Raw genomic sequence first — 25,139 nt, 5'->3', positions numbered from 1 at the left:
GTCTTGAGATCCGTACCTTCATCCTGTCGGCCAAGTCCCTTTCGTCCTGTCCGCTCCGTGCTGCTGCAGTGGGCGGGGGAGGAAGGTGGCACAGTGGCAGCGATACAAATTCTCTTCTCCAGAATTGGGGCAGGGCTCCTCAAAATGCTCTGACCAGCGTTAAAGATTCAGAATTTGATATTATGGCTGCATATAATGTTGAATTATCTGAACTTGCTGCACGTGTGTGTGTGTGTGTGTGTGTGTTGTTGGTAGGGCCAAAACAGTTGATTATCAGCCATTTCATGGTTTTACCTAATATTTTAAGAGAGGTTCTTACCTGCTGGAAGCATGTACTGGCGTATTACCGATGAGATGGTCTCACAGGTGGAATTTGCTGTGAAATGCCCCAGGAAACAAAAAGCCGCAGGTCAGAGTGACAAGAACTGCGGATGAGTTCCTGGGCCGTTCCCTTTAGTTCTGAGTGTGCTTGGAAGTGTCCACAATGAGGAGTAGAAACCAGTGCAAAGCTGGGTGGAGACAGCCCTGTCCTGGCTGCCCTGAGCTCTGCCCTGTCGGTCGCCTTGAGGAGGGTCGGGGGGAGCAGGGGTGCAGGGTGGCGCGTGCATGCCGGGTGGCGGGCAGCAGCAGGCCCATCTCCAGCCCCAGGGCTCCAGGCCATGCTCCGCCCCCAGCTGCCCTGCAGCTCCAGGCCAGCCACGCTGCCGCTGCTGCCTAGTTTCCCAGCTCCAATGTCATCACCTAGGCGACGGGGACGCTGCTGCCACCGCCCGCCCTCGGGAGCCAGGAGCCAGCCGAGGGCCATTTCCACCTGGCCCCACCGACCCTCCGGGGCCCAGGCTTAGCCAAGGTAGGCTTGGGCTTGGCTCGCCCTCCTCTCAGCCTGAGTCGGGGGGAGTCTCCTCGCCACCGTGGGTGCACTGGCTCCAGGGGCCCACCCTGGGGTGCACAGAGCCCCTTCCTACTGCCTCCCAGGAGGCAGCCAGGAAACAGTACTGTTCAGGCCAGGGTTGGGAGGCCTTGCCCATGGTTCTCCTGACGGGACAAGCCACAGCTCTGGGGAGCCATCTGCCCCAAGTGGCACATTAGGGCTCCTCGTGTGACCCTGGGCTGGGGGGCAGAAGTGGCTCTGGTACTGCCACCTCCACCCCTTGGACCCGCCAGGACCTCTTTCCACTCCCTGCCAAGGAGGCACAGAGTGACTGCCCCAGCCTGGCACGTCCAGGGGCTTCCCAGCTGGGGGCCGCCATCCTCAGCCTCACACAGCTGATCCAGAGCCTCCCAGTTCTCCCCAGCCCCCTCACTCTCTTGTGGCCCCGGAGCCTCTTGAGCAACAGCAAGCCATGCCCTGGCCTCCCTGGCACTCACGCAGCTGCTCCCAAGCCTGACCCAGACCTGGATGGCAGGAAGGGGCTGGGCTTGTCCTGTTCCTTCTGCCTGGGTCCTGCTTCCAGGGCTGGACTCCCAGGCTGGGGAATCCTCAGGGACCCATCAAACTGGAGGACAGGGAAGGGGCTTGTGGGCATCTGCTGTGAGGAGGGCAGAGGGTGTACGTGGCGATGCCTATGGACACATACGTGTGCGCATATGTGAATAGGTGTGTGCGCGTGCCCGTGTGTGCAAGTGCGATGCTGGAGGTGAGACGGTGGGTAGGGAAACTGAGTGACCGGCTCCTCCCTGAAGTCTTGGGGGAATATCCGAGGGGCCAGGGCCTCTGGATCCTGTTCCCTTGGCTCTTAGCAAAGACTCCAGCCTGCCTCCTGGATGGACATGTGGCTCGGGGGCGAGACCGTGGGCTCTTCCTGGCTTGCTGTGTCGCTCTGGGTTGTTTCACTCCGCTCTGGGGATCTCTCTGCCCATCCTGAAGGCAGGGATGATGGGGCCAGGGGGACCACACCGGTACAGGCTTCTGGAATGCCGGTGTCATCTCCCTGGGGTCCCGCAGACTGAACTTACTCAAGAGCCCCATGTCCAGGTGGGGGATATACAGGAGCCCCTTAGAAGCAGGGAAGAAGGCCAGGTGTGGTGGCTCACATCGGTAATCCTAGCACTCTGGGAGGCCGAGGTGGGCGGATCACCTGAGGTCAGGAGTTCGAGAGCAACCTGGCCAACACGGTGAAACCCTGTTTCTACTAAAAATACAAAAATTAGCTGGGCGTGATGGCGCCCAGCTGTAATCCCAGCTACTGGGGAGGCCGAGTCAGGAGAATCATTTGAACCTGGAGAGCGGAGTTTACAGTGAGCTGAGATCGTACCATTGCACTCCAGCCTGGGGGACAGAGTGAGACGCTATCTCAAAAAAAAAAAAAATGAAAAAGAAAAGTGAGGAGGAATGAGGAGGAAGTCAAGCAGTTTAACCCCACATGGTGCTTCTTCAGCAGTTACCCTGGTCCTGTCCTGACCTGACCTGCTGGGCTCCAGTAGCTCAAACCAACTTATTGATTCTGTCATCGCTTCTTCACGGAGCACCTACTGTGTGCCATGCGGGTGCTGGGGCTGCAGTGCAGAGCACCGTGTGCCAGGCGGGTGCTGGGGCTGCAGTGCGGAGCACCGTGTGCCAGGCGGGTGCTGGGGCTGCAGTGCGGAGCACCGTGTGCCAGGCGGGTGCTGGGGCTGCAGTGCGGAGCACCGTGTGCCAGGCGGGTGCTGGGGCTGCAGAGCACAGCAGGCAGGGCTTGGTGGTCTGGCCGCAAAGAGTCAGCAAGCGAATGTCTCCCCATGCGGTGGGTACTGAGAGAGAGGAGGCCTGGCAGGTCTGAGGGAGACCAGCGTCTCTTAAATGGGGGTGCAGGGGCCCTGAGAAATGAGGCTTCCTGACAGCCGTCCCTCATGAGTGCCGTGTTGGTCAGAGTGGGGTCTGGCTGCACAGCCTCCCTCAGGGCTGGGCTGAGAGCACAGGTCGGCTGGCACTTATCCAGGTTTCGGGGTTCCAGGGCTCCAGCTGGAACTGCCTCAGGGATGGCCAGGAGTGGGCCTGTCCCTGGAGAGGCGTGGGGTATGAGAGCCGGGAGTGCGGCAGGAGGCAGCCCCCTTAGACCTGGAGTAGCATGGAGGCTACGAGCCATGTGCCCTAGGTGGCCCTGTACCCTGTCCAGCCCCAGGTTGCTGTTCCCGCCTCTCCCTGACCTACGGGCTGCCCAGGCTGCCCCTTGGCCGAGCTCCACCATGGCCAGCGCCCCTCCGTTCGCTTGTGAGTCTTACAAGATCACAGCCCTGCCCAGGGCCTTGACGGCTCTTGGGCTAACCCTGCCATCGTCTGGAGCCCCCTTCACGCTGGGGTCAAAGGCTGGGTCGTTGTCTGCCCTGCAGGAGCCAGAGCCTCCAGAGGACGGGCTGCCTGGCAGGAAGGTGGAGCTCACCAGAGCCCAGGCCAAGCCAGCCTTGGCGCTTCCAAGCTGTGTAGCCCTGGGCAGACTGCTCGCCCTCTCGGGGCCTCTGGAAACACCTGGAGACCTCCTCCTGAGTTCCTCTGAGGATTGAATGAGCTTGAAAATATGGAGGGTTTGGCACAGGGTGAGGGCTCAGGGGATGCTGGGCGGCAGTATCAGAAAGGCAATCCTGAGGGCCAGCGGACAGCCACTCTGAGGAAGAATAGAGGCTGCCTCTGGAAGGAGTGAGGGGCGGGTGGACCCCGTCACTGCCGCGCGGGGGAGGTCACAGGGCTGAGCAGCTGACTGCAGAACGGGAAGGGAGCACGCCAGGAGCGAGTGTTGTGCACTGAGTCAGGGTGGGACTCAGCGGGATGCGTGACAAGTTCAGGGGGTTGACAGCTGTCCGGAAGGGCACGTCCACTCGGACCGCAGGGTGGGGAGTGGTCAGCAGGGAGACACGGCCACGGGTGCGGTGGGCGCATCCCAGACCCCTTAGAGAAAAGCCCAGAGCCAGAGGTGAGGGGTCTGTGCAGGGTGGGGACGTCTCAGAGTGGAGCATCCCCACCGAGGGGTGTCCAGAGGAGAGTGGCCAGGTGGGGACAGCAGCTTGGGAAGGGTCATCCTTGCTTGGTTGGAGGAGCGGAAATGCTTGTCCAGGGAGAGAAAGAAGATTCTGGAGGACAACACAGGCACTTCCAACATGGCCACTGGCCACACAAGGGCTGTGACCCCCGGTGTGATCCTTGGGGTAGAAAGGGGGTGGGAGAGGAGGATTAGAGGGGGCAGGGGACAGGGATGTGTCTGAGCAGAGCAAGGCTGTGGCAGCTCCAGTGAAGGCGGCTGCGGCCCCGTCAGTCACCTGCCCTGCTGAGGGCAGCGCTGTTCTCACCACCTGTGAACACAGGTATCGACTCAGACACCCACTCTGGCCATAAGCTCCGCTCTGTCCCAGCCCTGGACCTCCCACCCCCCGTCCTTGGCAGTCGGTCCCTTGGGTCTTCTTCCTGTGCTCACCGTGCTGGTCTGAACCTCCCTGTGACAGCTCTGCTCCCACCGCCCCCGCCGGGGTGGCCCTTCCTCTAACAGGTGGGCTCCTGGCAGGAAGCGTTGCCAAGCTCACAGCCCCAGTGCCCTGACTTGGCCCTGCTCAGTTCCCTCCCGCCGCCAACCTCGTCCCCCCAAGTGCCATGTCCCTGCCCACCCCTTCTGCCCCTTTCTTACAGGATGCTCAGCCCATCAGGCCGCTCATGCCTCTGACCCCCACCTCCAAACTCTCCTGACCCGCTTACCCCCAGGAGCACTGCCCATTCCGAGGTGCAAGCAAGCTGGGGCTGGGGTGGAGACTCCTCTTCCACCACCCGCACTCCTCATACCCAGCCTCTGAGGGCCTCGCAGACATACATGATTTGCCTCCAGTGGGCCAGGGGTATCTGTTTACCGCGTTGCACGTCCCCGGGCATGGAGCTGGCACCGGGCTGCCACTGCGACTGGGCACTACCCGTTTCGAAGGCGCCTCATTCCCTGAGAGACCGAGGATAGGCTGGTGCTCTGCAAAAGGGCGCGGTGGCCACTGTAAAAAGGGGGTGAGACACACCGGCTGACCGTGCAATGGAGAGGCACTCAGGAGCCAGGGACCCAGCAGCCTCCAGACCCCACCTTTTGGCCCTCGTGTGTGCAGTTCTATTCCTCAGCCTGGTGCCCTTGGGACCCGGGCCTCATTGGTACTTTCTCCACTGCCACCACCTGATACTAAGTAGCCATCGGTCAACTGCAGCTCGATACTGTTCATGGGGCATCTGCCGCCGGGTGCCCAGGCAGAGGAGTGCTTTACGCTTTTTATATGCGTAGAATTCCTTCACTCCACCCAGCGCTTCTGGGAGGCACTACAATTATCTCTGTTGTACAGACAAGGAAACAGAGGCTCAGAATGGACAAGACATCTGTCTGAGGTCACACAGCTGGAGAGCGGCAGAGGTGGGCTGCGTGGGCAGAGCAGGAGAGGGAACTGGAGTGTGTGCCCGGCAGTGCTGGGCTTCAGGACAGGAAGCGATGGGGCAGGAATCGTGTGTCCTGGTACGACCCAAACACATTTATGACGGCAAGAAGGCCTGGGCAGGCAGCAGAGGACAGGGCGGGCCCCTTGGATGTCTGGGTGTGGCTTGGGCCTCGATGTACCGGTGATGAAAGATGGACAGGCAGGGGCTTTCCAGAGAAGGGCTTCCCAGGCAGGGTGCGGGGTGGTGCTGTGCGGTGGGAACACGGACTGGGGAGGGGATTGCAGCTGGGCCTGCGCCTCCCATGCTCAGCTCCAGGCCAGGCCGGGGTAGAGCCAGGCTGCTGGGTTCTACCTCCACCCTGACCAGCTGTGTGCCCGTGGAGGGCTGGCCTTCCCTCTCTGTGCGTGTCTCCTGGCTGGTAACATGGCATGTGGTGCAGCCTCACTGGGCCGTTGTGGGGTGGCCGGAATCCCCGGGAATCGGCCATGCTTTGGTGTTTCTTCATTTCACTTGGCTGCATGTGAACTGACCTGGGAAGCTGGTCGGGGGCACCCCCACCTATGGGGGTTCCAGCATTTTGGTTTGGTCATGGCCTCAAGCTTCTGGGGTGAGGCTCAGGTATTCCCCCAGACAGTCCTGGGCATCTGCCTCCCCTCTCCTCCCGCTTCCCGTGGGCCACGGCCCAGGAGGGAGAGGGCAGCTTGCTCAGGCACTCCCAGTTGTCTGTGTGTTTCACACGGTACACGCTGCCCTGCCCCACCGTGGGAGGCTCTGTTTGTCTTTCATTCCCATGCTCGGCTCCCCCAGACTAGGGGAGTGGGGCGGCAGGCGTGCCATCTGTAGCAGTGAGGGGGGCTCTCAGCCGCACCCTCCTCACCAGGCCCTGCGGACAGGTCTTCACCCCTGCCCCTGACCTGCTGACGAAGCCGTCCTGGCAACCCTGGCGGAAGGGTCTGGCCCCATCCCACCCACTCCCGACAGAGGGAGGCCACATGGTCCTTGGCCTCTGTTGGGAGGGGCAGGCAATGCTGGTAGAGGACCTCACCCGTGAGAGGGAGGCCCTCCTGGCCCTCACTCCAGGGGACCCCTGTCCTTGGCCCCAGCCCACCATGTGAGAGTGGCCCCTCTTCTCGGGGTAGTGGGAAGGGAGAGTGAGGCCCCTCTCTGGACTTTGATGACGCCCTGCAGGAATTCGGCAGGGCCGCTGCCTGGGAGAGCCGCTGTCTCACACAGGGCCAGCGCTGACCGCCCGACCCCTCTGCCCAGGCGGGGGCTCTCTGGGTTCTGGGTCCTGGGACCTTCTGCCTGAGTCCCTGGGTAAAGGGCACAAGGGGATTGAGGCCGTCTCCTCCCACAGTGGCCTCAGGTTTCTTCACCACTTCAGATTGGAATCCATTGATTTGCTGAAATAACAGATGAAATCATTGGCGGATGGGGAAGCACCGGAATCAGAAGCGCATTGAGCTGTTTGCTTTAGGGGTGGCCCAGAGTGGGTGGAGCTCCTCGGGGCTTTTCCCTCTTCCCTGGATGGAGGAGGACACCCTGCACCCCTCCTGTGATACCCCTTAAAAGCCAGCGTCCGGGATTGCCGGGCCAGACGGGGCAGACGGCTCCTGCCCAGGCTGAGTGCGGATGGCTCGGTCTCAGAGCTCCACTGAGGGGTGGGTGGGTAACAGCAGCCCTGCGGCCAGTTCCCCTGCAGGCGGGAGTGGGTGTCCCCATGGGGAGTGCCTCTTCCAGAGTGGGCTCAGTCGGGGTGGAGTGTCCTGACTTATCTGAGGTGGTCATGGAGCCCTGTCTGCCCTAGGCCTGGGCAGAGGTGGAAGGGGTGGGAGAACTGACTAGGCCTTACCTGTGGCCCCATGGCCCAGGAGGTGTCTGTGCTCCCACCTCCTGTCAGGTGGTGAGAGGAGAGGATGGGTTGTCAACCGGAGACGGGGTTCCTGGAGGAGGCCGGGTCCTGGCCTGGCCTGGAGGGATAGGGGTGAGATGGGCAGGGTGGGGAGGAGGTGGTGGACAAAGGCTGAACACAGAGAGTACATAGCCAGGCATGTGGGGACTGAGGACAGGGGATGAGGAGGGGACCCATGGGGACAAGATATAGGGAGAGGACAGAGGGACAGGAGATGGGGAGGGACAGAGGATGGGGGACAGAGGGGACAGGAGGATGGGGGACAGGGAGGGGACACAGAAACAGGAACTAGGAAGGGGATGAAGGATGGGAGAAGGAGAGGTCAAAGGGACAGGGACAGGGAGGGAACCCATGGGGATAGGGCAGGGACCTATGGGGACAAGGGACAGGGAGGGACAGAGGGACAGGAGATGGGGAGGGGACAGAGGGACGGAGACAGGGAGGGGACAGAGGATGGGGAGCTAGGGGACAAAGGGAAAGGGGACAGGGAAAGAACCTATGGGGACAGGGGAGCAGGGAGAGGACAGAGGAATGGGAGATAGGGAGGGGATGCTTGGGGACAGGGAGGGAATGCTTGGGACAGGGCATGGGGACAGGGGGCTGTGGTTTTCATGGGAAGCTATGGAAGACAAGGCCAGAGGTGGTGGGCAGGGTGAGATGAGAGAGCCTGAGAGCCCCTCATGGGCTGCGGACTCCTCCCCACAGGGCAGAGGGGACCATTCGGGTGCAGCCAGGCCATCAGAGGACCCGGGCTTGGCTGGAGTCCCAGCTCCTCAGCCCTCGGTAGCTTTGGGCGAGCCACTGGGCCTCCCAGCCTCTACCTCCTCATCCCTGACTGGGGCAGGGTTGCTGTGTGAGCCTGGGGCCCTGCAAAGTGCCCGGCCAGCCTCAGCTTGGAGCGATGGCACAGCACCCCCTCTCCACCGTGGCCCCAACACCTGGGTGTGCGTTCTGCTGTGGGCAGCTGCCCTAAGCAACGTAGGCTGCTGAGCAGCATCCCTGTCTCACACACTAGGTTCCGCAGCACCCTCTGACCCTGTTGAAAATGCCCCCAGATGGGAACATCCCCTGGGTTGGAGTTGTCCCTGGTGAGAACCCCTAGGTTGAGTCAAACCAAGGAGTCGGCAGAGAGCCTGTTTTTCAGCCCCAGGGAGCTTGGGCAGGCTAGTGTTCTGGGCCACACAGTCCGCTCACCAGCCCACCTGTGCTCTCTGGGGGCGTAACTGCTGGTGTGAGCCTCTTCCTGTTCAGAGTCACACGTGTGTGAGGGCTCTCCCTGGGGTGCAGCCGGTGCAGCGGCCCCTAGAGTTGAGGATCCAAGCAGGCTGAGGTCTGGGTTTGCTGGAGGGCCCTCGGTGACTGGTCTTTGTCCTGCTCCCACTGCTGTGGTCACTGTAGGACCTGGAACGCTGGTCACCTTTCCAGCCTGGCAAGGGGAGGGGACTTGTCTGAGGCCTCACGGAAACTGGGGTAGGGCTGGGGCAGGGACAAGGTGCCCGGCTTCCTGGCTGTGCCCGCAGCCTATGGCCTGGCTACAGCGTGACCAGGAACGCCCAGCACAACTGTCCTTTGCAGTTCTGTGCCCTGACTTGATGGTGCCGGGGCTGGGGGTTGCCGGTCAGCAGTTCCCCAGTGGCCACCCCCAAATGCTGTGGCCACACATTTCTAAACTGGAAAAGCCTTCCACTACAAGACCTGTGCGAATACACACTGGACGCCCCTGTTACAACTGAGAACTCACTTATTTCATTTCCTTCCTTCCTTTCCCTTTTTTTTTTTTTTTTTTTAGAGCTGGGCTCTAGCTCTGTTGCCCAGACTGGGGTGCAGTGGTGCAATCATGGCTCACTGCAGCCTTGAGCCCCTGGGCTCAAGTGATTCTCCATCCTCAGCACCCTGAGTAGCTTGGACCACCGGCACATGCCATCATGCCCAGCTAATTTTTTTTTTTTTTTTTTTTGAGACGGAGTCTCGCTCTGTCGCCCAGGCTGGAGTGCAGTGGCATGATCTCGGCTCACTGCAAGCTCTGCCTCCCAGGTTCACGCCATTCTCCTGTCTCAGCCTCCCGAGTAGCTGGGACTACCTGTGCCCGCCACCACGCCTGGCTAATTTTTTGTATTTTTAGTAGAGACAGGGTTTCACTGTGTTAGCCAGGGTGGTCTCAATCTCCTGACCTTGTGATCCGCCCGACTCGGCCTCCCAAAGTGCTAGGATTACAGGCATGAGCCACTGCGCCTGGCCTTTTTTTTTTTTTTTTTTTAAGTTTTTGGAGAGCTGAGGTCTCCCTATGTTGCCTAGGCTGGTCTCAAACCCCTGGGCTCAAGTGATCCTCCCTCCTTGGCCTCCTAAAGTGTTGGGATTACAGTTATGAACCACTCCACCGAGCCCATTCCTCCTAGACTAAATCTTCATAGAAAAACTTACACTTCCGGCTGGGCGCGGTGGCTCACGCCTGTAATCCCAGCATTTTGGGAGGCCGAGACGGGCGGATCACGAGGTCAGGAGATCGAGACCATCCTGGCTAACACAGTGAAACCCCGTCTCTTCTAAAAAATACAAAAAACTAGCCGGGCGTGGTGACGGGCACCTGTAGTTCCAGTTACTTGGGAGGCTGAGGCAGGAGAATGGCGTGAACCCGGGAGGCGGAGCTTGCAGTGAGCCGAGATCCGGCCACTGCACTCCAGCCTGGGTGACAGAGCGAGACTCCGTCTCAAAAAAAAAAAAAAAAAAAAGAAAAGAAAAACTTACACTTCCAATAATGTATTTGCATTTTACGATGTCAATAAAACTTCCTAAAGATATCTTATGAAATTGGTGTCTTTTCCCCATTGATACACATGATTTTTAACATAATTGGCAATGTTTCAAAAGCAATTTCCATTTTGCCCCAGAACTGTGTTCCCCTTGTGAATGAACTTTCAAATTAAAAGGCACATGGTCAGGAAAACCGGATTTAATTTAAAGGCCATTGTTTTAGAATTGATTTATTTTTCTCGCCACTGGGATCCTTGCCTGAAAGGCGGCTGTGGGCAGAGGGCACACACTCCCCCTGCCCCCGCGCAGAGAGGGACTCAGCCTCCCTGCACCCGCAACAGTGCTTCCTGTTCCTCGTGCCGGGTACTCCCAGATGCCCACAGAGCCGGTCACCAGCTCACGTGTGTGAGACCGACTCGGGGAGCCCCTGCCTGGCTCCTGTGCCTGTGACCAGTGTTCCTGTGGGGCCCTGGGGCCAATGCTACCAGCGTTGGCGTTTTCCGAGGAAGTTGGGAATCAGGCATCTGGTGGCTTCTGGTTCCAGTTCCTCCATGTGCTTTAAGTCTGGGCAGGTTTCTGGGTCCTGGTTTTGACTGATGAGGAACCTGACTCCCATGGGGGAGGCCAGTGGCTGCAGCAGGACCCCGGGCAGTGGCAAGGCCAGCCTTCATGACAGTGTCCTCCTCGGGGGTCCTGTCCCAGGCTCTTCATGACTCCCCTGGGGGCTTCTTAAAAGTGCAGATTCCTGGGCCCTGCCCCAGCCCCACCGTGGGGAGGGGTGTCCTGGAAGATGCATCTGCCCAGGGCTGCTGGCCAGTCCACACTCCTGCACCTGGAGGCCCACTGCCCACATCTCAGGCAGATAGGCCTGGGGGATGTTTGGGGACCCAACTCATGGTGCAGAGAAAGCCCCTTTCCCACCCCACATGCTCCTGGTGGTGGCCTGTCCTGTGGGCCCGGAGGGCTGGGTGGGTGGGACCGAGGACCCATGACCATGCTCGCTGGCCTCTGTCCCGTGCCCAGGCAGGGACAAGAGGCCAAGCTGGTGTCCTGCAGTGCACAGTGGATGCTGGTCGGGGGTGTGGAAGCTGGGTCTCCAGCAGGCAGGGACGCGCCAACAAGAAGGGCCACTGTTCCTCATTCAGGGTTCAGTGGGAAGAGAGGGTGTGGCTTCAGTGGGAATTCAAATGATGCTGACTTGAAAATGCAGCCAATGCCCATGTCCCAGGCATAAGATCATGAATAATGTTTCACTGACCAGTTCCTGTCTCTCTTTGTCCTTGCTTCTCTCTGTCTCTCTGTCTCTCTATCTCTGTCTCTCTCTGTCTTTGTCCCACTTTAGCCTTTGGGAGGGGACAGCTCACAGGCTGACAGGTGAGGTCATGTGTCCTGAGCATGAGGTTTTCAGGTCTCACCCACGCTGTAGCACGTCAGAGCTTTGTTCCTTTTCAATGTTCCATTGTTTGCTGGCACCACGTCTCACATGGCCGGCCCTCTGCTGATGGGCATCTGGGCTACGTGCACCGTTCAGCTACCGGGAATGGTGCTGCTGTGAAGGGAGCTGGGATTTTGTCACCCACCTACTGTGCGTGGCAAGTCCATTTCCGTCTCTGGGCTCAGGTGGCCCATCTGCAAAATGAAGGGGATGTGACCCAGTGGCCTCTGGCGGCAAAACCTTCCCAGGCTTGTCCTCTTGGATCTGAGGGAATTTCTTTCCTCCCAGTCCAGCCCCTCCAGTGCTCCTGCCCTTCGGGACACGTGCCTGGGGCCCCTCACTCCTTCCCACCCAGCCTTGGTCCACACACCTGCACCAAGAGGCTGCCCCACTCATACTGCTCAGCCCAAACGGACCCACCATGGGGCACGGGCAGGTTCTGCCCTCCCCCGGGGCCCTGTGCCAGCCTCAGCTGGGCCTGCGGTTCTGCTTCCTGTCACGTCCTCCCATTTTAAATGAACAGGATGGTGCAGTCCCCATGCACACCCTCAGCTCCACTGGGGTGTTAGACAGCCCAGCCCAGCCCAGGGTCGGAGGCCTGCAAGGGCACACCTGCCTGGCCACATGATGGTGAAAGGGAGGTGGGGCAGGGCAACCAAATTAACTTCCAATTCTGAGAAAGAGCCCCTGGGACATTCACCACCAACTGTGTGACCTCAGGCAAGTCATTTAACCCCTCTGAGCCTTGGGGCTCCTGAAAAGTGGGTGGAGTGGTCACATCCACCTGGGGGGTGGTGGCGTGGGCCAGCACCCTCTAAGCTGCTTGTCCCAGGCCATCATGGCTCACTGGCCACACCCCAGCCTGGCCCGTGCCATTTCTCCAGGGCCTGGCATGTGGTGGCCCAGGAGCGTGCCACGGGCTTCTATCAGCTCCCGCCTGCCTGGGGAAGGGCAAAAGCGACAGGTTCCAGGCCATGGCCTGCACCCCCGCTGGCTGTGGGCAGGTCCAGGCCTGCCTGCCTGAGCACTGCAGGGCAGTGGCCAAGCCTGTCCCATGGCACCTCACCGAGAACCTAGGAGGCTGGCCCAGGGGAGAGGCCACCTCAGTCAGGGCTGGGGCTATGAGCAGGGTGGGCTAGGGTTTCCCTGTCCCCTCCCCCTCAGCATAGAAAAGGGAGCCCAGCTGTGCCCCACCTGGACACTGCTACCTCCTCATGGGTGTCCAGGGCCACTGGGAGCTGGACACAGGGGCTCTCAGGGAGCAATGGTGGCGATGAAGACCAGCGGATGGGCGCCGGGTCAGGGCTCCCCATTCCCTGGGTGTCTCCTTCTCAAGGCGTGACCACCCAGGCAATGGCTGGCTCCAGGACAGGGCAGCTTCTCGTTCCCAGCCTGGCCAGCCTTCCCTGTGGGGCTGGGGTGCAGGGAGGAGCCCTGGCTCAGAAGGTCAGGGGACGTCTGTGTCCCCCAGCAGTTGGCACAGCAAAGCTCTGGCCTGGGGCTCGGCTGCAGCCTCCAGGGCATCCCTCGCACACGCTGTTCCCCAGATGGGGCGATTGGAACCTGAACCACCTCCAGGTCCCAGGCATCAGGGAGACCCCAAACCTGGCTGCATCCTCCAGGCCAAACCTAGACACAGTGGATCATAACAGACCACAGGCCTCACACGCTTGTCCCAGCCCAAGCATCTCAAAGAGTCTGCTCTCCCGAAGGCCCTCAAGGCAGCCCCATGAGCAGGTGCTGCTGTCACCCCCTCTTCCGAGGCGGCAGCTCTGAGAAGCACCTGCCTGCCCAGGGCACCCCCGCGGATAGGTCTGATCCAGGCCTGCCACCTCCAAGGCAGAGCTGCCCACCTGGCCCTCAGTTTCCAGCCACAGGGAGTGGGGTGGACAAAATGACAGTGGAGAGGGCACAGGGAGGGTGAGGCGGGGGCACCTGCCAGTGCTCGAGGGATGTCCCAGGCAGGCCCAACTGCCTGCTGCCCACCCCACCCTCGCCCCCGCCGAGGCTGTCACAGGAGGACAGAGCAGAAGTTCCCAGGACGCTCAGGTGTCACTCTTTCCTTCCTGCAGAGCGAGCTGCCCTCGGAGACCGGTGTGAGGAAGATGGCCCAGTCCACCACCACCTCCCCCGATGGGGGCACCACGTTTGAGCACCTCTGGAGCTCTCTGTGAGTGCGCTCGGCTGGCCAGACCTGGGGGCTCCCCTGGGAGGCACTCTGGGCTAGCCTCAGCCACCCTCGCTGGGCTAACTGGGCCAGAGCAGGAGGGGTGGCCCCGGGAGGACTCTGGGCTAGCCCCAGCCACCCTCACTGGGACTCTGGGCTAACCTTGGCAACCTTCTCTGGGATTCTGGACTAGCCTTGAACACCCTCGCTGGGCTGACTGGACCAGAGCAGAAGAGGTAGCTCCACACTGGTCTTCAGCTAACCTTGGCCACCCTCATCGACTTGGGGACAGGGCTGGGTCAGAGGGGCAGGGAAGGGAGACCACTGCCCTAGGCCTACCTTGGGGACGCAGGACCAAAATTCAGACTCTTTTCCCAGGTTTGGAAAGGACCCATGGCCAGCAGAGGCCCAGAATAACAGAGGCCATGACTGGCTCTGCCTCTCTGGCACTCACAGCAGCCCTGGAGGAGCAGGTGGAGGACAGAGATGGCATGAGAGGGAGTGGGAAGGGCAGGAGACATAGGCCTCACCAGGAGTCTCGGGCTATCCTTGAGCTCTGGGCCTGGGAGGTATGGGGGTGATGCCCAGACTGGGGACTGACAGCTTCTATTTTCCTCTCCCTGCCCCAGGGAACCAGACAGCACCTACTTCGACCTTCCCCAGTCAAGCCGGGGGAATAATGAGGTGGTGGGCGGCACAGATTCCAGCATGGACGTCTTCCACCTAGAGGGCATGACCACATCTGTCATGGTGAGTGGGGGACTGCCCTCTGTAGAGGACTGGAGTGGGGGCAGAAAATGTGGCCTGTCCTGTCTTGGGAGCCTGGCAGAACCAGGAGATAGCCTCTTGATTGTACAGCTTCCCCTGTGCGTTACTCAGTACACTTCAAATTGCAAAGGAGAAAATGTATCCGCTCATGTAACTGTCAGTCCAGAGATAGGAATGGATTCAGGCACGGCTGGATCCAGGTATAGGAAGGGCTTCAGGCATGGCTAGATCCAGGTGTAGGAAGGGCTTTGGACATGGGTGGGTCCAGGTGTAAGAAGGGCTTCTACAGCTGGATCCAGGTATAAAAAGGACTTCGGGCACAATTGGGTCCAGGTGCTTCACAGCTGCCTCGCTCAGTCTCTTGGCCTGCTTTCCCCTGCAGTGGCTTTGTTTTTAGGCAGCCTCTCCACTCATGGTGAAGAGGACCAGGCTGCTCCAGCATGCCCTATCCCTGTGGAGAGGAGATCCCTCTTTTCCCATAGTCTAGCAGTCCTGCCTCTCGTTGATCTGAATGTGGTCAGGGGCCCATCTCTGAGCCAGCTCTGTGCCTCTGATTGGCCTGGGCTGCACCATCCCTGGAACAGGGTGAGGATGGAATGGAGTGGGGTGGGCCTCCCCACACAGGAACCCCCAAAGGAAGATGGAGGTACTGTTTCCAGTCGAAGAGTACTGGATAGGGGGCAGACAGGGTCAGTGAGGCCTCCGGCACCCCATCTTGGCAGGCTCCCCCATTCCTGGGAGTCTCAAGCCCTGCCCCATTGGCTGCTTCTCTGGGGGAAAAGGCCGGGCTGTGGGAGCTGGTGGGAGCCACGCTCCTGCCTATCTCTCCGGCCGCCCGTAGCAAGGTATCGACTCTGCCAGGAGGTGGATGGCAGGTGGGTACCACACACAAGGAGAGGGCAAAGATTCCGACCCCGGGCCTGCCCCGCTGGACTCGTTGGCTGCTCGGCCCCGCCCAGGGATTCCTAGGTGGGGAAGTTGTGCGCGGCTACGGGAAAAACAGCCCGAACTACGTGAACTACAGGGAGACACACGCACCCGGAACAGCGCCTCTGGGGCAGGGTCGGTCCTCTCTCACTTACGCTCAGCCCGCAAGGGAGGGAGGCCTCTGGGGGCCTGAGGGCACCCAGCCTGACCCTCCTCCTCCCTCAAGTCCCCATTCCAGGAGCTGGAGCCCCTCCCTTACCCCTGCGCATGACTGTCTGAGGCACAGGCCACCCTGAGCACTGGAGGGAGTGGGGGCCGTGGGGCTCCAGTCGGAAGGAGCAGAGTGTAGTGGGGTGGGGGAGGCGGAGGTGCCATGTTGCCCGTTCCGTCTCCATCGCGAATGCTGGGCTGGCACAGAGCCATGTGGGGCCAGAGAAGTCACCTCCTTGGGCAGCGGCAGCCCCAGGGTGGGGGGCTTCTGGAAGGCGACAGCGCCAGGGGGGTCCATTCCTCCGAGGAGCCCCTCAGCCTGGATCTGAGGGTTCGACCACCCGCCCCTGCCCTCCCACCCCTGCTCAGCCTGGATCTGCGGGTTCGACCACCCGCCCCTGCCCTCCCACCCCTGCTCAGGAGACCGTCCCAGTGGAAACGCTCGACAGTGTTCCGCACGTGTCTAGTCCCATGTTACAGGCGAGGAAACTGAGGCAGATGCTGGGAAAGGGTGGGCTGGGGATGGGGCTGGGTAGTGCAAGAAAGTGAGACTGTGACCTCTCCCCTCTCTCCCTTTGGAACAATTCTGTCAGCTGCTCTCTGGGGACAAGGGTCCTGACCCCACCCCCTCCACGTCCCCTTCTGGACATCCGTGTCCTCCAATCTGGGGAGGGGCAGGAACTGGCCGCAGGATCCCAGGGAGGGAGGGAGGGAGGAAGACCCATAAGATTGTCCCCTGAGATCCGGAAGCCTCCCCACCCCAGGTTGCTCAGCCCCCACTCCCCCTGCAGAGGGCAGAAGGCCCCTAAGATGGCACAGACCCGCCCTGCGTCAGGAGGAGGACCTGGGCTCAGGGAGGCAGAAGGAGCAGTTCTGCATTCCTGTGGGTGGGAAATGCTTGTCCCCCCGCAGCCCCCGAGGGTTCCCTGAGCTCCACATCAGGATCTGGTCCGAGCCTCCGCCTGCTGGAACGTGCTACTCCCCAGCCACGGGGTGACGGTGGGCCTTGAATCTCCACAAACAGCAAGGTGGCCGGATCTGTCAGGCAGTGACACGCCTCCTCCCAAAGCCACGTATGAAATTCCTAGGTGCACAGCTCGGCTCACGGAGATGGGGGATTCCCTGGAACAAAGGCTGGCCCAGGCCTGTGTGGGGAGAGCCAAGCCTCATTCTGACCCCAGGGCCCAGCCCCCTCACGACAGCGGCTGCTGAGCCAAGAGCATGCTGTCCCCTACCCCTGACCCCCATGGGAGCACCAGGTGCAAAGAACAGGGTGACTCCAAGGGGTGCCAACTGGCCAGCTCGGGCAGCCTGGCATAGAGCCCAGGGCTTAGCTGCCCTAAGAATGGCCCCTGGCCTGCCAAGTCCAGGGATCCCAGAGTGGGGCTGGAGCTGAACTGGGAGGCATTGTTTTAAAGTTCAGCCCAGGAGCTCAGGGAAGCTGCTGTGCTGCCAGGTCCAGGGACCTGAACCTGGCTCAGTGCGGATGCAGGCATGTGGGACTCTGAGTGCCCCCCAGAAAACTGCCATCTGCAGTTCAGGGGCCCAGTTCTAGCCCCACCACGAGGCTGGTGACCTTGAACAAGAAACACCACACAGGCCCAGCCTGGGGTCAGACAGATGGTTCTGGTGCTGGATGTTTCTGGGGCTTCCGACAGTCCTGAGTTCGTGGCTCAGGTGGGGGGCCTGCTTGTGGAAGTGGCTGCATGTGCACCCGCCCCCACCTGCCCCTGGCGGCTCCCTCTGGCCACTTGTCCCTGGGTATTGGTGGCCTCTGGCCGCTCCCATACTCGGGGGCGGGTCTGGGACTCATCCAGCAAAGGGGCCTCAGCTCGGGCAGGCACAGTGCTTGAGTGCGGAACACCTGTCCTCTGCAGTGGGGTGTGCCTTCCGCATCTGGGGGACGTGGGTCTCCCTGTATCACGAGTGGGCAGATTGGTTCCCACTGTACACAGGGTGTCTGAGGGATGCCTTAGCCACCTGCTTAACAGCTGTGGGAGACAGGCAGAATGGGTGGTTTCAAGCTCCCACAATTCTCTGAGCCTCCATGTCCTTGCTGGTGAAGTTGGGGTGACAGGGGGTAGTGTAGCAGGACGAGCTGCAGACAAAACTCCTCAGACACCAAGTTAAAGAAGGAAGAGGTTTATTTGGCCGGGAGCATCGGCAGGACTCCAGGCCTGGTTTTGGGTCTGGTTCCTAAGCGCTGGGCTACCTGCCTTTAGTTTTGCTTTTCTTTCTTTTTTTTTTTCTGAGTATAAAACAATATGAGAGGGTCTGTCTCTCTTCCTTCATTTCCCCCCTTTGAGACTCTCACTTTTTATCAGTGGGAGTTCTCACTCTTATTTTCGCTACTTTTGTCTTCCTGTGCAATATTGATAATATGCAGATCGATACTGATTCATATAGTACACTTGTGCTGATACGTAACATGCAGTGACATTGAGTACTGGGTTATGTGCTCGGCTAATTGCAGAAACAAATTTCTTGTTTTTCCTGGAATTTCTGGTACTGGCACATTCAATTCATCATAGAAGTTTTGATATACTGGCTCAGGAGAGTGTTTGTAAACGTTTTCTCAAACCACGATGTTTACCTGAAGACCTAGTCCAGCTCCATCAGTTTTTAGGGTTATACATTCTCTTTTTTCTAGCAAGGATTAAGGGGGTTGGTTATTACTAGTTCTGAGGTGTTACCTGGACCACTGGTATAAGAAGGGCCACTTTTCCCTTGCTGAAGGTGGACAGGATTTTTTCTTTTTTTTTTCATTCAAGTAGCCTAAATGACACAAGACCAGTATCTACATTTATTTTCACATAGTCTTAATTCATGATAAATGTACTTATTTTTGCCATATAATCTCTTTTTTAAGTAAGAGAACCACATCCTATTTTTAATTTATTATTATTAATGACAGCACAGGCATCAAATTTTAAGGTGACTTGTTTGGGCACCTACTTTTTTTGTTTTGTTTTGGCTAACGCTTTAATCATATCATTCATGAGGCCCCACCAGTCTTCAGTTCTTAATCTTATTTTAAAAACTGTGATCATGGGAGTCTCAGATGGGGCATAACACACATCGGGTTGGTCCTTTCCTGGGCTACATACCTTGTATAGAATAACATTATACAAACAAGTTCTTTTTAGAGCTCCCGTACACTTATAATGACCATAAAATAATAGGACCATCGCAACTTTTTGTCCTACTTCAGTGATTTGATGTATACACTGTGAGCAGCCCTCTGTCTGAGGAAGGTCAGTTGAAGTCCTTACTGTACAAGTCCAAATTTTAAGGAAAACGAGTCCCGCGATGAGTTTCCTCATGCTTCAGCCGTGTGTGGAACAGTCAGCTTCCGGGTGTGACTGGGGCAGGGCTTGTCATCCTCTTCAGAGTCACTTTGCAGGGGTTGGTGAAGCTGATCCCATCCACGTACCACTCCCAGTCTACTGATGTTTCAGGACGGCCTCGGAGGTCGGGCCCATTAGTTTAAACTGAGTCCAACACCTCTACACAGTTATGTTTAACTGGGCTCTCTGATACCGGGAGCAAGGTGGCGGGGTTTAGAATGTTGTAAACTTCGGCCAGGCGCGGTGGCTCAAGCCTGTAATCCCAGCACTTTGGGAGGCCGAGGCGGGCGGATCACAAGGTCAGGAGATCGAGACCACAGTGAAACCCCGTCTCTACTAAAAATACAAAAAATTAGCCGAGCACGGTGGCGGGCGCCTGTAGTCCCAGCTACTCAGGAGGCTGAGGCAGGAGAATGGCGGGAACCCGGGAGGCGGAGCTTGCAGTGAGCCGAGACCGCACCACTGCACTCCAGCCTGGGCAACAGCATGAGACTCCGTCTCAAAAAAAAAAAAAAAAAAAAAAAGAATGTTGTAAACTTCAATGGTTATGCAGGGATTTTCACAGAGCAAGCTTTGGTATCTAGTAAGTCTAGCATTCGTTAGCTAATGGTGTCCTTTGGTATTTATTAAAGTCACCACAGCATGGGGGCACTTTATGTTTAGGTTTTGCCCAAGAGTTAGCTTATCTGCTTCTTGTGCTAACAGGGCCGTTACTGCCAGGGTCTTTAGACATGGGGGCCAGCCTTTGGAAACCCCATCTAGTTGTTTTGAGAGATAGGCCACTGGCCTTGGCCAGGGCCCTACAGTCTGGGTTAAAACTCCAACTGCCATTTTTTTTTTTTTTTTTTTTCCTGACACATAGGGTGTAAAGGGTTTTGTCAGGTCAGATAACCCCAGGGCTGGGGCCAACATAAGTTTTTCTTTAACTCATGAAAATCTTGTTGCTGTTGATTGTAACAGATGTAGTTTATCAAATCTACATTTTTATTAACTGTCACCCACTAAAATATTGACTTAAATCTGTAGCTATTTGATTTCAAGCTTTAAAATGATCTGGTGTTCCTTGCGGGGCTCCAATTGCATCTAAATAGATGTGAGAGTTGAAAGACCCATAAGGGGCTTCTCTCGCTTTACAATGTCTTATTTTTTCTCCCTCTGGTTGATGAAATGCCAGGGTGAAAGGGATAGCCAAATGGACTAAAGCACAAGTGCCACTCTAGTTATTCAGCAGAGTGCCCAGTAAAGGTCCACCACAATACCACCACACATCTGCTCGGGGATGAACCCTTGCTGACTGATTGATAAGCTCTTGAAAATTCTTTTTTTTTTTTTTTTTTTTGAGACTGAGTCTGGCTCTGTCGCCCAGGCTGGAGTGCAGTGGCCGGATCTCAGCTCACTGCAAGCTCCGCCTCCCGGGTTTACGCCATTCTCCTGCCTCAGCCTCCGGAGTAGCTGGGACCACAGGCACCCGCCACCTCGCCCGGCTAGTTTTTTGTATTTTTTAGTAGAGACGGGGTTTCACCGTGTTAGCCAGGATGGTCTCGATCTCCTGACCTTGTGATCCGCCCGTCTCAGCCTCCCAAAGTGCTGGGATTACAGGCTTGAGCCACCGTGCCCGGCTGAAAATTCTTAAGCTCACTGCATCCTTTCAGGTCTCCAAGGAGTGCTAAGTCTCCTCCCTGTTGTGAGAGACATGAAGTGAATTTAGCGTTGGGAGACGGAGGCTGGATGGCCTTCGGGGGCTGACCTGCAGGGTGCTGGACTTCGGGATATAGCAGAGAGAGCCTGGCATGACTTATTACTCCAGGCTGTAGAATCCTGGAAAAGAGCTACCATGCAGCCTACACCTGGTCAACTGAAGGACCACCTTAGTGAAAAGGGGACAGTCTGGGCCTCTGGCCTGCCATATGCACAAGCATAACAATTGCTTTTGTTTAACGTGCAGATGGAATATTTGATCCATTTTAACCAGGCATTTGCATCTTGGTATCCTGTCTTCATTGCTAAAGTTTGTTTTAAGTCTTTAACTTCTATGATCCTCTAGTAAAATGAATGTATGGTTTTAGGAAATTACAAAAAACAGTTGGGGCAACTATGGCATGTTGTACCAACTATGGCATGAAAGCTCTACATCGGGGGGCAAGACTCCTGGTTGGCACTGGGGTCTTTATCGAAATCTCCCTGGATTAAATGGTCCCAGTTTACTAATGCCCAGTCTGAAGAGAGTCAGGAGGGACAGAAGTACTTTTCTGAAGTGGAAAACTGTCTTTGACGTGTCAAGTCCTCACAGGGTATAACAAGGCCAGCATTAAATGCAATAGTTTGAGGTGAAGTTGACATGGTTATATTAATAACTAGATGGTCAGCAATAGAACGAGGAAAGAAGAAAGAGTAATAGAATAGATGAAAAGAGTTAGATTTTTCTTAGCTTTAGTTTGGTAGGGTTTTCCCCTGGGACTATGGCCCACGACTCTGGAGGGGGTGGCGCTTTCTCGACTCGGGTGTGATGAGTCCATCCTTTTGTGCTGTACGAACAGCAGTCTTGGTGGTTAGCAGCACAAGGTAGGGTCTTTCCCAGGCTGGCTGGAGTTTTTCTTCTACCTTTCAATGAGAATATGATCTTCAGGCTCATGCTGGTTTACCGGAAATTCTAGGAGTGGTATATGTGCTAAAAGACTTTTAGTTTTGAGGGAAAGGAAAGTGGAAGATAAACCAAGTATATAATTTCTAAGAAATTGACTTTTTGTTTTAAATGTGGGGACCCTGGCAGTGGACTTTATAGTCCTTAGTGCCTTTTTACTGAGAAATCTCCTTTAGCACCTATTTTTATTAATTTTTAGACCAAAGAAAGCTAAACACTATTTTATATTTAATAATGCTTTTTGTTTGATTTTTATACCAGATAAGTTAAATTTTATCTTTATATTAGTGTGTTATTAATGTTAAACTTAATTTTAATAAAACCTTGTACACATATTTATCTAATTTTTAACGTCTGACCATAAGGTAAGATTTTATAGACTCTTTTTAACCTTTTATAGTTTTTGCTAAAGAGCAGGTTAGTGCTTTAAGAAAAACCTGCTATGCTTTTATTTTAATGTCCGGTTTACAGAAAAACTGGATGATATCTCTTTAATTTTAGCCAATGTTTACACACATAATTTTCTTTCCAATTAACATTTTAAAACTTGATTAAACCTTTAAAACAAAATATACATATTTTTAACCTTTCAATGTAGGTAAAAATTTATATTCTTATGCCTCCTTATAATTCTTTTACCAAAGGTATATTTTACTTTTCTTATATATCTTGCACATAAACTGTTTTTTTTTTTTTTAAGTTTTACATTCAGGAGGCCTAGTTACTTTTAAATTTTACAACATTTCTTGCATAAATTCTTTTTTAACACACTTTTTTTTATAAGTTTTGTTTTTGTTTCACAACTTTTACAGGCAATTTTTCGACATGCCTTAACTTTCTGACTTATTACAAACATTTCTTTCTTTAAACAACCAGTTAATTTATTTCAAGACAAGAATTTACCATATAACACTCTTTTTATATAAGTTCCACCCCCCCTTTTTTTCCGAAGACGATAACCATTCTTTTCCAAAGCGAACATTTTTTTATGTCTGTGGACTAGACTGTCTAAGGCCACAAAAATAGAAGTTACTATAATACATGTTACACTGTTAACTTTTAGCAAACTTTACTTTTGTTGAAAACCTTGTAAGTTTGGGATTTTAATTATCCTTTGCTATTAGTAAGACCTTGTTTTGTCCAAATTAACTTAGAATTGGTATAGATGACTTTTTTTTCTTCACTACTTGTATATCTCTTTCTGTCTTTTTCCTCTTTGACTTTGTCTCTCTCTCTTTGACTTTGTCTTTCTCTCTTTGACTTTGTCTCTCTCTCTTTGACTTTGTCTCTCTCTCTTTGACTTTGTCTCTCTCTCTTTGACTTTGTCTCTCTCTCTTTGACTTTGTCTCTCGCTCTTTGACTTTGTCTCTCTCTCTTTGACTTTGTCTCTCTCTCTTTGACTTTGTCTCTCTCTCTTTGACTTCCCTTTTGCCTCTGTCTCTTCCTCTCTCTCTCTCTCTGCCTCTCTCTTTCTCTCTCTCTCTCTCTCTCTCCTTGACTCCTTCTTTGTCTGTCTCTTCCTCTCTGTCTCTTTCTTTTCTCTCTCTCTGCTGGTCTTTCCTTGCCTTTGCCAGCTGCTTATGCTGCTGTTCTCTCAACCACTGTGTGTTGGGGGCGGTGGGTCGAAAACCAGCTGTAACCAAGTGTCTATATACAGGAGCTGGTCTGGATGCCCTGGCTTGCAGGTTACCTTGTGCCATACCTTTGAAACAAGGGACCTGTCCAGGTTTCCTTCTAATGACCAACCTACCTCTAATGCTGGCCAGTCTATCTTACACAAAGTTTTAAGTTTTCTTGGTGTCATAGTACTCCATAGTCTCTTAAATCAGTTTTTGAAATTTTTCAACATAGTTCCTAGTAGGGTGGGCTTATTTGTGCCTGACCCATGCTTCTTCAAGACAAAACACCACGCTCACACCACGCTCACACCACACACACCCTGCAAAACAAGGAACAGGTAAAAAGGGCACATGCACACTTTTGCAGTTTATACTAAACCAAAATCAAAACCAAAATCAGAATATCCAGAAATCCAAGCCAGGTCAAAACCAAAACCAAAGCATCAAACAATCCAAGTCAAGTCCAAAACAAAAACCAAAGTGCTGGTACAGCACACCATGGGCGATCAGGCCACGCTTCCACTCAAATGGAGTAGGCAAGTTCCTAAGACCAGTCCTGTCAAGCAATTCAAACCAAGTCAAAACCAAAACCAAAACCAAAGTGCCGATAAAGGCACGCCATGGGTGATCAGGCCACGCTTCCACTCAAATGGAGTGGGCAACTTCTCAAGACTAGCCTTACCATATTTCAGATGTCCAGATTTCAAGTACCCGTTCCTTCCCGGTGTTCAGCCACTGCGTTGATCCTCCACGGGGGCCTGCCACGCACTGCTCTGGGGAGGCGTCCCACCAGGGCAAATGCCTACCCGGGAGCTCGCTTAGGATCCGCTCACTCGGGCTGGTCGGAGTCCCCTGCAGGGATGTTCCACAGGGCAGACTTAAGCTGCTGAAGGAGCTGCCTCGACCATCCGCCAATCACCTCACTTCCCAGTCAGGGAACCGAGAAATGTAGCAGGACAAGCCACAGACAAAACTCCTCAGACACCGAGTTAAAGAAGGAAGAGGTTTATTCAACTGGGAGCATCAGCAGGACTCCTGTCTCAAGAGCCGAGCTCCTCGAGGGAGCAATTTCTGTCCCTTTTAAGAGCTCACAACTCTGAGGGGGTCTGCGTGAGAGGGTTGTGATCGATGGAGCAAGCAGTGAGTACGTGACAGGGGCTGCATGCACCGGTGGTCAGAGTGAAACAGAACAGACTGGGAAGTTTTACAATGTCTTTCTATAATCTGTAGATAATATCAGTTGCTAGGTCAGGGGTCGAATTTTCCGGTCTGGTTCTTTGGTTTCGGGTCTGTCCTAGGCGCCGGGCTACCTGACTTTAGTTTCGCTTTTCTTTTTCTTTACTGAGTGTAAAACAATATGAGAGGGTCTATCTCTCTTCTCTCAGTAGAAGCCCAGAGCAGAGAGCCCTTTGGGAGGTGGCATAGCCTCTGGGGTGCCAGGTGCTGGATGCTGGCTCTGCCCAACCCTGTGGGCCTCGGACAACCCTCCTGCCACACTGGTCCCTGCAGAGGAGGCTGAGTTTAGGCAGTTCAGGAGAGTGGGGTGTGGACAAGAGCAGTCGAACCCTCAGTGGGCCTTAGAGGAGTGCCAGGCCACAGACTTACTGGGGAGACTGTGAGCTGTGTGTGGCCACAGCAGGAAGCAGACCCCGTGGTCACTGTGGCCATCTGACTGGGACGGCCCAGAAAGTCCAGCAGACTGAGGTGGGTGTGACTGGGGGCTCCGAGGCCAGATTCGCTGAGCTCAGGACCCACCCCTTCCCTTCTGAGCTGGGCAACCCTTAAAGAATTATGTAGTCCTCTGGGCCTCAGTTTCCTGTCTACAAATGGCGCTACTGAGAGGCTCCAAGTCACCCACTGAGGTTTGAGGATGTCCAGAGGGTGAGGGTAGGGGAGGCCCTGTGTTTAAGAAAGCTACTCCCTCGGAGACCAGAACAGCAGAGCCAGAAGGGCCTAGGATAGGATCTGGGACCAGGGCCTGCTGCCCTTGCCCG

At 55.8% G+C, this 25,139-nt stretch overlaps 1 protein-coding gene across 2 annotated transcripts in view; it reads left to right on the top strand.

Moving 5' to 3' along the window:
- Positions 1-25,139, top strand: part of TP73 (tumor protein p73) — a 92,387-nt gene that overhangs the window by 20,336 nt on the left and 46,912 nt on the right. For both annotated transcript variants that reach the window (XM_015138176.3, XM_077978405.1), the window contains exons 2-3: positions 13,539-13,636; positions 14,263-14,383. In XM_015138176.3, the coding sequence (XP_014993662.2) occupies positions 13,572-13,636; positions 14,263-14,383 (186 nt within the window). In that variant the 5' untranslated portion in view covers positions 13,539-13,571. The remainder of the gene's footprint in view (positions 1-13,538; positions 13,637-14,262; positions 14,384-25,139) is intronic.

This window comes from Macaca mulatta, chromosome 1 (assembly GCF_049350105.2).
Source record: "Macaca mulatta isolate MMU2019108-1 chromosome 1, T2T-MMU8v2.0, whole genome shotgun sequence".
Classification (NCBI taxonomy): domain Eukaryota; kingdom Metazoa; phylum Chordata; class Mammalia; order Primates; family Cercopithecidae; genus Macaca; species Macaca mulatta.
Note: the sequence above shows the minus strand (reverse complement) of the source record. Positions and strands in the feature narration are given on the sequence as shown.